Here is a 12,476-nt window from a genome sequence, read left to right on the forward strand (position 1 = left end):
CATGACCTCCCCCTTTTTCTCCATCTTTAAGCTTTTTATTGATTGTAATGCTGCTAGTTCTCATGAGACTGAATTAACCTGGAACACCAGAAAGGTGACGCAGCGACTCCTGGCCGACTCCACATGGCTGTGCGTGTCGAGCAGCGACGAGGTGCCGCTCGCGCAGCCGGGGCTTTCGCAAGCCTCCCGTTTTGCTGCAGATGGTGGCGAGATCCGAAGCTGGGGGAGGCTCTTCCCCTCCTCAAGGAGAAGTGAAGGGGGCGACGGGGCGGTCCCCACCACGGCCACCCTCCCCTCTCGCTCTGTCTCTGGAAAACAGCCCGGCTTTTCCCTCTGCTGGACCAGAACGGGAGCTCAAATGTTTGCCAGCTGCCACCGTGCCTGGGAAGAGCTGCTTGGGTGCGCGGCAGAGGGACCGGGCACGCAGACAGGCGAACGCCGCGCCACGCGGGGGGAGTCCGGATGGGCTCTTCAGCTGCACTAGCCCTGGCTCATGAGCTAGATAGTCTAAGTCTAAAGGCGTCACTGAGCGCCGGGGACGTGCTGGGTACCCGGGGCCTAGGTGCTACGATGTGCTGGGCAGAGGAGAAGAGGTCCCCTCCGCAGGGATGCCGTCGTTCAGTCAACTCCTAGCAGAGCTGCCGGCGGCCAGGAGGCACGGCCAGAGAAATTCGGAGAAACCCGCACTTTTCAGTGCGGCTGTTACGTTATGCTCTCATTGTGAAATGAGAGTTGGGTCATCGTCTGCTCAGGGTTTAATACCGGCAGGGTGCAAGCTAGGGTAACTCCTACACCACCCTTCTGTCTCACTAGCTACTGACGGGATGCGTCATTAATATAATGCCAAAAAAAAAAAAAAAGAAAGGGCCCTAAAAGTGTCCAAAAATCAGCTCTGCGTTAGCTTTGCTGTGCACCAGTGGTGATGAAGTTACGACAGCAGAACCTGTGGTTCATGGCTATGACTTCACTGCAAAGCGTGCGGTTACATCCCTAAGCTCCTCAAAACGCTTTTTTGGCAAAGAAGGCAGGACCCGAAACCGTGGAAGCTCCTGACGCACCTCATCGCTAGCCCGTACGAAAAACGAGGAGCTCTTGCTCCCCCTGAAACGCGCTGGCTCGCGGAGAGCAGCATTTGCAGCGCTCTCTGAGGGTGGTCTACACGGAGAGAGCCTCGTTGGAGGCGATTCGCAACACGCCGAACGCTTTATTTATCCGCACGGTTTTACAATCCTGAACGCTCCTCTCCAGGGACAGAGCAGGACATGGGATTTCAGTATGGGTTACAACTCCTAAGTCTGTCATAAACAGGGATCAAGCAATTGCAACAACTCTGCGGAGCTAAGGGAGCAGGAGGCCCCAGAGCAATTGTAAAGGAAAAGAGTGCCCAGGTATGAAGAAAATTGAAAATGAATATATTGTACCATAATGACTGCATTTAATAACACTGTTTACTAGATTATAACCATACCAAAAGAAAGAGCACTGGTGATGGAGGAAATGCATGAGCGGAGCAATCTATTACGTTCATTCATGCTACAAGAAAGCTTGGCCACAGAGAAGAATAACTTAAGATGCAGAAAACCTACAGATGGACTTTGTTGGAAGCAGAAACCTACCTTAATTATGAGAAGCGAAAAGGCTGACTAGACCACGTCAGGGGTTCAATGGGAACGTTACAACTTCTGGTTCTCAGCTTCTCCTACTTCAGCCTCCACAGCCCCTCTTTCTATTACAGATGGAAATTAAAGCCCAGCATACCAGCTGCCTCCCTGGACGGACATACCTGAAAGCACGCTATCCGTTCAGTCCCAAGCAGAGCCAAAGGAGCGCTCGCACCATGCCCACAGACAACTGGCGTCACAAGCTTTCCACGAGCTCTTAATTTCTGAGTTAGCCTTCTGTCCTCAGGCTTGATGTCATCGCTTTTTATTACAGGGGCTACGCGAGGGCCTGGCCAGACCCTCGTTCCCTGCTGCAGGGCCACCCCGCTGCCACGGATTTACTTGAGGTCGGGTTCCTTGGACTCCCGTAAAGAGTCAACTCAGACATCACCGTTACAACCTAACCCCTTCCCTCTTTGCTCACGTTTCTCCCTCAGGCATTTTTCATTCCCTCTGTTTGAATGCCATTACGAGAAACCTCCATCCACATTCCTCGTTAAAGCCTACCTGCCTCACAGACATTTTCAGCAATACTTTCTCCTATCGTGCTCGCAAGGCTAAAAGATCAGCCTTTCTGCTGACACCTTCCATGCCGCAACTCTTCTGTTTGTGATCCAGTTTGGACTTTTCTTTTTTTTTTTTTTTGGCAGCAGAGACTTCTTCAAAAAGTGCAAAGGCTACGCAATGCTCTCTCAAGTACAAATGATAAAATTATTATAACGGAAAACATCCCTTTCCAACGGAGGACCGCTCCAAATGGACTCGCTCTAAGAGGCGAGTTAGAAAATGGCTTTTACTCTATGAATGAAATCAAAGCACTCAACCCGCAAGACGCGGGCCCACGGTGACGTGCCCTGGCTATCCATCTTGCTTTCACGGGCCAACAGGAGGGGTGGGAATAAGAAAACGAACCAGGGCTCTGCTTGGAGCTCCCCCCTGCCAGGGAGCCATATGGCTGACTTCATCCCCTTCAGCCACAGCTACGGAGAAGATAGTGTGGTCCAGGGCACTTGGCTCGTGACTTTTAGTGGTCAAGATAAGTAGAAAATGTCAGATCACTTCACAAACACTTAATGTAAAAAGGTCAGATGCGATTAAACTATCAGCAGCCAAAATGGATGAAAGCTTCAGGTCAAAGATTAAAACAACAGCAAAACCTTAGTATAAAATTCAAGTTAAGTAGATAATCATACAGAAGAGTCAGGAGCCATCTGGATTGCAAGATGCTAGGTAGCAACAGCAGTTGACACTTGTAAAGAATATTCCACCAAATGACTGCAAAGCCTCTCATAAAAGTAGCTGTTACAGTTATTTGATAAAGGTAGTTGCTGCCTGCGGGTCCAAACGAAGACCAAGGGCCCTCACGTTTGGTGCTAAATAAACATGCAGGCCCAACCGCGTCCGTCTGTCCCAACAGCATCATTACGGCACCTACACGAAGCTCTCCCCCGGGCGCAGGGAGGGACGCAACCAAGGATCCACAAAGCCATGCGGGTCCTCAGCCAGCAGGGACAGAGCAGCCTCCTGCTTGCCGCTGGGGCCATGCCCACCGCTCGGCTCAGCCCAACGCGCCCCGCGCCGCTCTCCGAGCCGGCTCCCGGCTGGACCGAAAGCCACGGGGTGGAAACGCTCCAGGTGGGACACCTCGGCCCGAAGAGCCTACGGCTCAGCGGGGGAAGAACCACCGGCACGTTGCCTGGTTTCAAGGACAGGAGATACCACCAGCGCGAAGCGGGACGGAGGGGGCCGGGCAAAGCCAACGCCAGGAAAGCCAGCTCGAGCTGCTGGCGCGAGGTCCAGCCGCTGGAGCTGCCCGCGCTCGGCGCGTCCCGTGGCCGGCCGGCCGGCCCCCCTCGCCCGCTTTCAGGACCTTCTCGACTCGGGATTCAGTTCCAGTCGTCCTTATTTTTTTTAAGCGCTGATTATTTCCGTAGTTTAATTTACTTTGTTTTCAAAACTCGTAGCCGTTTCTTATAATAAAGGGGAGCTGATATAACATATTTATTACCATTTATCATGGAAATTTTTATAAGACTACTTATGAATTAATCAACAATAACTGCTTTCACAAAAGCGGCTGCATTAATCTCCATATCCACTGCATAAATCATATTGAGAACCAGTTAATATACATATTTTAAGGGAAATACAGCAATATTTCCACCCTATCAGCCAAGTACATTATAATCTAGTTAGTCAGTTCATAAATGTATATACTTCATTCAGCGTAATAAATCCTGGTAGTTCAGTGTGACGCAGTCTATCACCTAAATACAATTTGACCTTTTAAAAGATTTTTCCTTCATTTGAGACACCTAGGTGCTCATTCTAAAGCAGCATGATTTTAAATAAAACGTGGGATTTGTAATATAGGGAGGCAACACGGCCCAAAGACATATATCTGTATGTACACCTAAAAAAAGGTAGTGCATCCCTCAGAACCCTACTGTTCCTACAGTCGCATTACTGGACTTGTGCTATATTAATGTACTTATTCTTGGGAGAGGGAACTGTGGGTGATTAAAAAATTCAGGGAACGTTTTTTTTTTAACTTTCTTACGAAAGGTACAGCTCGCTGGCGTTACTTAACGTGTATATTCAATTTTGACAAAGTTTGACTTACAAAATAAAAATACTTCTAAACTAGTTAAGGTGTCGAGTTGTCTAAGTATCTCCGTTCCGTACAATAACTGAATTTACAAAAAATTAAAAAGCAAGCCCCCGTTTGAGGCCAGTCTAGGAGAAACAGAAATTGCATTTTATGCTACTGAAGCCAAAAGCTGTCCGTAAAAAACTTCTGCCGCAGTTTTAAACTGCTACCAGTTGCCGCTTCCAGCACAAACGCTACCGCTCTTGCCCACCACGCGGAAAGTCTCTTGTCACGGCTACAACAAATATCCGTGCAAACGTGCTGAGGTGGCCACCTGCCTACACAGAAACGTTGCAAATCCTACCAAAGCGTGCAAAACTCATTTTCTGCCAACGACTGAGCGCAGAAGCCAGGGTATGTACAGCCGGCACACCGGGGAGGCCCCGGGGAGGCTGCCGGGGCGGTTTTGGGAGGCACCGTGCCTGCGTGGCCCTCCCAGCGCGCACCTACCTCCCTCGTCCAGAGGGCTCAAAGCCCCTTGCTGCTCCGCTTAACGGTATCCCTCGGTACCTGCAGGCTCGCTTCAAAACGCAAAGAGCTGCGGAGGGATATGTCACGCGAAGTTGTCGTAAAAACTGTTAAAAGCTAAAGTTTCACCTAAATTGATTCCACCTCAAACTTCAAGCATAACAGTACTCATAAAAACCTTTGGGGGGGATATTAGCTCTTGCTGTAAAGGAGTCCAATAAAAACCCACACCGAAAAACACACCGTGAAATAAATTTAACGTGCACGTGTGGGAACTTCTTTTTAATTAAAAATAATAGTGCTATTACTTTCCTGGAAACTTTCATTTCAGAATTTCCACGTTTCAAGATCCATTTCATTTCAAAAAGATTCACGTTTGTATGTCCTCAATACCATAAAGAGTACAGTAATCTGCTCAGTTAAATTTGGCTCTTCGTACGTGTTCCTCACGTTGAGATTATAATTTTGTTATTTATAAAATGCCTAGGAGTGAAACTACTGTTTTAGCACGTTCACTGCAACAACCGAACCTTTAAAAGCATGCTAGTTTGCAAGCTGCAAATTTACCGGGATTTATGGGAAAAACATAAAACCCATCTGAGATTAACATGTCAATTTGTTCATATATTCCGCAAGATTGATTACCGCTCAGCTCTTCCTAATAACCAGATTTATAGATGAGACGAGTAGAGTCATCAGGTATGAAAAGAAAGCTGTCCCTTCTTGAGTGTTTTGTTTTCTGCTTGTAGGTATTAACAGGGAACTACATGCAATGTATTTTTAAAGTAATAGTGGGGGAAAAATGAGAACAAAAATACCAGAATGAAATGCAACTTTACCCACAGTAACCATTACCTTATATTTACTGAAATACCGTTTCTTTCTAAGACTGCTATTTTAAAATGTATTTTGAGGAAATTCAGAAAGCATCCTCTCAAAAAGGCGTAATAAACCATGACGAGGCTTTTTCAGGAAAAAAACGCAAAGCTTTTACGCAATTAATGAAAAGAGGAAAAATAACAGAATAATTATTTGCACCGCGAAACAACGGACTTCGCAGAACCAAGGACAAACAGCAACTCCCGAGCGCACGGCCTATCGATCGCGAGATAACGCTGGGGGGGGAAAAAAATATATATATATATACATATATATATATATATATATCTGGCTTATTCGCATGGCATCCGTATTCCCCCGCACAGACAATCAGAGATATCCGTTAAAATCTCCGGGAAAACCCTGGGTAATTATCAGCTCTATCTTGACTTATTAAATAACCCAGAATGCCTTTGGCAGCAGCTGGATTCCTCTGGTTGGCAGCTGGCGGCGGCGGGACGGGCGCCGTCCCGGCGAACGGAGGCGTTTGCCCCCCGGCCGGAGCGGGTGCGTGCGTCCCCCCCCGCCGCCGCCCCGAGCCAAGCCGAAAAGCAGCGCGAGCCGACGAGCGGTACTTACCGAAGACGGCAAACCTGGAGGGACCTTGCGCACTTTCTTTGTTTGTACTTCTGCAAAGAGAGAGAAACGGCGTCTTCGTTAAGGCAGGCTTTCGGAGCTGGCTAACGAGCCGGCCCGCAGCCCCCGCTCCAGGCGCGGGAGCTTCTCTCTATTTTTTCCCGTCGAACGGCACGCGCGGTCCGGCCGCTGCCAGCAGCGAGGCCGGCCTCCAAACGCGGCAACGTCGCTCAGGTCTGGCTTGCGCCTGCCAGGGGCTTTGTTTTTTCACCTTGCGCGGCGCCGCTCTGAAAAAGCCACTTTTTCTTTTTTTCTTTTTTCCAGGCTCCTTGCGCGCCCAACAAAGAGGGCGAACCAACACGGGGAATCAGCCAGCATTACAAAAATATACATATGTATACATACATACATATAAATATATGTATGCATGTATGTATATCCAGCCCGTGCCCGCGCTGTCGCTCAGTGCCTTTCTTTCAAAGTATCGCTACATAGGCTGAAACGGCAATTATTTGCTGAGACGCGAAAGCCGATGGCCGCAGAGTCACTCACCCATAGAGGTGCTGTGCAGAGGCCTCCTCCGGGGGTTATTGCTAGAATACTGATAGTACTGCGAGCCGGGTTTGGTGGGGGAGAGCGCGCCCGGGTTGCCGAGATCCATGTCACCTCCAAGGAGACTTTGCTAGAAGATTAAAAAATACATACGTGTGTGTGTGTGTGCGTGCGCGCGCATGGTAAATCTGACTTTCCTCGTCATTAGCTCTTTCCCAGTCCTTAAAATAACGCAGCAAAGCAACTTTCACAAGCAGCGGAAATACCGGAGCAAGGACCTGCCAACGTTTTATAAGGAGGCATGACAAAAAAATTTCCCGCTTAGCGCCTTTTCTTTAACTAGCAAAACACAGCGCACTACGTTTCAAAGATGATTGTTTGCATTTAAACTTGCCTACTTATTCAAATGCAGTCAGTGTTTTCAAAACTTTTGGAGCTATGTTAACGAATATACCGGAAGGTAACTTGGCTTCTTCACTGCAAACAAGACAGTTAAGTCCACGTATTTAACGATAATAAAACTAACAAAAAAAAAAAAAGCTGCCGTGGACAGAGCGGTTGCTTCAGCGTGCATGAGACAGCTTCATTGTCTGTCTCCGTGGAAGGGAAAATCCGTATCTGTGAATTAAAAATACCAGGTTTTGCAATATGAAAATCTACACAGCAGGCTGTACATAACGTGCAATTCATATATGAAAATAAAATTAGACGTTATTAACATTTTTTTGCAATGTTATCAGAGAAGAAAACACCTCAGAAAACCAAAAACAATTAACGCTATTGTACAGCAGCAGCAGCAGCAGCAGCAGCAGCAAAGGACTTTCACTATATCCGTTTTATGCCTGTACCGTTAACCACCAAGCTGCGTCCTAGTAAATGCAAAATTTACTGAGCTACGAAGGACTATGGTTTCCATGAAACAGCAGAAAACGTTATCTGACCCACACTAAAAGCAAAATTAGAAATCTTTAGGAGACTATGACAGAAGAACAATTTCCTGAGTAATGTTCTATTTGCTATAAACTACATTGAAACTTACCCATAATATATAAATCCCCTGATTATACTCTGCATTGAACACATTGTTCTTTTAATTATTCTGATACGCAATAAAACAGGTGTAGATACTACCATTTATATTAAGAACAAATTTACCATTTAATAAAGAAATTTTAAAATTAAGCACCAAAAATCTAACTTTATCGTTACTTGTAATCAACTTTTACTGACTGAACTAATTACTGTACTTGATAAAGTACAGAATGTGTTTTCCCTAATCTAAATTCTAATCACCATGTCACTCACAACAGACTTAGTAATGCTTCACTAACACACTATTCACATGCAAAATACTCTAAATAGGCCAATTATGACTCTGCCCCTGTTCCCTGGTTAACCCGCTGAGAACTGAAAAATTTCACAAGGCAGTCACCAACTAAAACAAAGGCTCCTTGTTTTAAATTAAGACAGTCTTTTTGATTCCTAAATAGCTCAACAAAGTGGCATGTCTTCTGCTGAAAGCAGTTGGTCAAATATGACCCATGAGCTGGAAAATCAGAAATTCAAACATCCTTATTCCTTTACTATACTTCTAAAAACATTTAAAGATAACTTTTGATTCTAGAAAACTATATTCCTTTTTTTTTTTCCCCAGAGAAGCAAAACGAAAATCACCGACGAGGTATCGACAAATAGTCCCTGACCGCTTCAGGGTGAAACCTTTTCCTGATGGGCAGGGTAGCATTCGGCTTTGCACAAATCTCAGCGATGCAAAAGCATAAAAGTGTTAGTCGGAGCGCACTTTTTGCTAATATCTTTACGTTTAGCTAGTGTCTAATATACACCTGCAATGACTACGCTCCTTTTAATAAACAACACCTGCACCGACAAAAATGGTTGCAAGTCTGTTGCATAATGGCAAAGAAATATATGCAAAAACTCTCTGGAAAAAAAACGGTTATCATTCGTTGTGAACATCCTCTGAAAATAAACGTAATTTTATTGAACGTCTTCAAGCGTTTCAGAATGAAACAGCGCTAACCACGAAAACTCTAGCCAGTCATATATTTTTATCACGTATACATCTTAACATAAAGACAGACCTGCTAAATCTGTGCATGGTTTATCCATATGTCGGGTAGTCTGAAAGACGTACAGCCATCAGCTGTATCAACCCCTATAACCATCCTACTAGATTTAATTTGATTTAAAAAAAAAAAAACCCCGTATATAAGACAGCGTTTGCAAACTATTTTAGATTAAACAAGATTCACTTTAGGAGCATAAAACATACACATACCCTATGTTGTTTTTGTTTTTTCATCCAAACATTTTTCTCTATAAAAAGATGCAGAGGTTTCTACAGGGAAAAAACAAAAATCCCAAACTTGTATTATTATATTAGAAATAAACATAGGTACCAGTCTTAAAGGCTGCGCAGCTTTCGCTTGTTTAGCAGCTGATCCCTTCCCTTTGCCACTAGTTGCATTTTATAACGACTGTTCGCTCCTCTTGACCTAACAGGTAGATGACGAGATTCGGCTTTCGCTGGGAATCACGCACCTGAGCCCTCAGCCACGCGCCAGCGGGTCCCTACAAACGCGTGACCCGGACTGCCCGAGCCAGAAAAGCCCTCGGTCGCGGCGGTACCCTTGCGCTCGTTTGCAAAGATTTTCGTTCGAGGGGCAGATAGCTGTGCCGTTGGTACCGGCCACACGGTATCTTTGTGGGTAACAAGTGCAGCCAGAGCTAGTGCTAAATATTTTGCCGTCAACAAATTCCACTGCAGTGCTGGGTACAACAGCTCTCTTTTCTGCAACAAGCACCAGTTTATGCAAACATATCTCAAAAACTTTCATCAGAACTGTCACGGACTAATTTCTTTATTCCTTCTATTAAAAAGAAAAAAAAAAAAACAGGAAAAAACCCTCCTTTGTCTTGTGCAGGACAGAGAGACGGTGTTTCAAGGTACCGAAACGAGGTGCTTTTGTGCATTTTAGGGGACCTCACTGAGCAGTCCAGGGAGGAAAAGGAAGATAAAAAATATATATGTACTTATTCTGAGATGCTCCCAAAAAGAACAATGGGCATTTATTACTGTTCAGCCTACATGTCACACTGCTAATGGCCTGCAACAAAGAGAAAGATAAAACGTTTACAGACCACAGTGCCATAGATTACATAGCACTTGGCACTTGCATTTTCTCCAAATTGGGTCTTAAAAACTGAATGAATTATTAGGCATCAAAGTTCATATTTACCATTAAGAAACGATGAGCTTAAAAGCTAAGCATTACATTCGTCAAACTCCTTTCCAGTCTTTAGACAGGGGTTTAACGCGTACGTATTTTCTATACAGTGGAAGCAAATGGTCTGGGGTTATCTTTGGGTGCAACCATTACACCAGGCAGGAAACAAGATGCTGCAGCTCTTTGAGCTCATCTGTGTAAATCCTGGAGGCATACGCTCGCAACGCAGCACGCGCTGCACAAACCGCCCCGTCCTCGCAGCTCCGTACAGGTTGCAGTCTGCTTGTTTTACAAGAAACAAAGCACGCAAAGCATTGGATTTGCCAGTTGAGTTTTGAAGTGTGAGCTTAAAAAAAAAAAAAAACAAACGCAGAAGAAAATAAATGCAACATAGCAAAATCCATTTTCAAATTGAGACATGCAGCTGTGTTTTTTATCAGCTGCGATGCATTTGCTTTTCTCGTTGTTGCATACAATCCTGCCAGGATTTGTAGTCATCTGTAAAATAAGCCGCTAACTATTGAGTTCTGCCTCCGTAACTTGGATAACTCAACAAAGAATTAAAACTAGGTGCAGGGGAAAAAAAAAAAGCGTTTACTGAAACAAAACACCATCCATGTGGATATTACATTACCCCTCCCGGAAAAAACAAATGTTGTTTCCATTGTGAACTGGAAGTTTTCCTTTTCAAATGAAAATCACGTGAATGCAAATAACTTTTTCACTTAAATGTTTGTTTTGGAGGTAAAAGGTAGCAAATAGGTTTAAAAATATTATTGCTTTTATCCTTTATTACCAAACCATGTGAGATTAGAGGGTGACAGAATGCTGCCTTTTTTATTACAATGTTAATTCAGATTAAAGGTAAATGACCTTGGAGCCTGTAATCTGAAAGCCTCTGAAAACACAGATGAGGGAAAAACTATCTCAGAAAAGGCCTTTTTTTTTGCTGACATCCTGCCTATTCTTTTTTTCTTTTTTCCTTTTTTTCTTCTTGACATCCTCGCACTATGCCGTGTACCCAGCATCAAGCACCACGTCGCGGGGACGTTGCAGAAAGGAGAACGTCGGGCTTCGACGAGGGCAGACCAAGCCCTCCCTTTCCGACCCGCCGCGGCGCGGGAGCCGAGCCCGCGGCCGAGACGCCGGAGCTCCGGCCGGCGCTGCCGGGGCTGCGCACGCCGCTCCCGCCCCTCGGCACCGCATCCCCGCAGGCCCTGGGCACCCGCCGGGGAAGCAAGCGTGGTGGTGGAGGGCGCCGGGGGCTGCGGTGAGGCCGGGCTGGGGCGTGGGACCGGGACCGCGCCGGCCACCCCGGCCCGGCCTCCTGCAGGCGGCTGCTGCCGGGCTTTGCAAGGGGATGCTGCCCCGAAAAGCGCTGAGCCCTCGGCCTTCGCCTGGCGCAGGTAGGGGCCGTGCCACCCTCTGTCGTAAAGTGGCTTCGTACAGATAAACGTGCCTGAAGGCCAAGTATTACTCCACAATGAAATGCTACTGAGCTCTCCGTAGGCGTATTTAGGCATCTGTGCATGGGTGCATCCATCTACTCTTGTATGTGTGTGTTCATCTGCTCATGTATGTCGTTCATCTACTCCTGTACGTGTGCATCCATCTACTCTTGTATGTGTGTGTTCATCTGCTCATGCATCTCATTCATCTACTCCTGTACGTGTGCATCCATCTACTCTTGTATGTGTGTGTTCATCTGCTCATGCATCTCGTTCATCTACTCCTGTACGTGTGCATCCATCTACTCATGTATGTGTGTGTTCATCTGCTCATGCATCTCGTTCATCTACCTGTGTACACGTGCATCCATCTGCTCATGTATGTGTGTTCATCTGCTCATGCATCTCGTTCATCTACTCGTGCAGACGTCCATCCATCTACTCATGTACGTGTGCAATCATCTACTCATGTAAGCGTGTGTTGATCTGCTCATGTATGTGTGTGCTCATCTACCTACTCATGCATCTCATCACCTACTCGTGTACGTGTGCATTCATCTACTCATATATGTGTGTGTTCATCTACTCACACATCCCATTCATTTGCTTGTGTTGGTGTGCATCCATCTACTCACGTATGTGTGCATTCTTTTGCTCATGCATGTGTGCATCCACCTACTCACGCGCGTCACTCATCTACTCATGTATGTGTGCACTCATACGCTCATGTGTACGTGTGTGTTCATATACTCATGCATGTCTGCGTCTCTCTGCTCGTGCATGTGGCTCATCTACTCATGCCTGTGCACGTTCACATACTCAGATACACTACAGACCTTTAAACTGATAGGAACACCTGCATGTGTACATACGTTATATATCTTTATGAACTCTCTTGCCAAAATTTATCCTTTCAAAAGTAAGTCTGTTTTGTAATAAATTTCCCATGCAATAGGAGAGTCCATACACTTCACCTAAAGATAAGTCCTTGTTT

The 12,476-nt window shown here is 45.9% G+C and overlaps 1 protein-coding gene across 50 annotated transcripts in view; it reads right to left on the minus strand.

Annotated features, from left to right (window-relative positions):
* The window catches only part of LOC104138520 (transcription factor 4), a 231,608-nt gene that overhangs the window by 87,709 nt on the left and 131,423 nt on the right, over nt 1-12,476 (minus strand). For 46 of the 50 annotated variants that reach the window (XM_068924439.1, XM_068924438.1, XM_068924435.1 and 43 more), the window contains 2 exons: nt 6,787-6,916; nt 6,238-6,287 (listed from right to left, as the gene is read on the minus strand). The exons of the other annotated variants lie outside the window; for them this stretch is intronic. In XM_068924439.1, the coding sequence (XP_068780540.1) occupies nt 6,238-6,287; nt 6,787-6,916 (180 nt within the window). The remainder of the gene's footprint in view (nt 1-6,237; nt 6,288-6,786; nt 6,917-12,476) is intronic. 50 annotated transcript variants of the gene reach the window in all.

Source organism: Struthio camelus, chromosome W, assembly GCF_040807025.1.
Source record: "Struthio camelus isolate bStrCam1 chromosome W, bStrCam1.hap1, whole genome shotgun sequence".
NCBI lineage: Eukaryota > Metazoa > Chordata > Aves > Struthioniformes > Struthionidae > Struthio > Struthio camelus.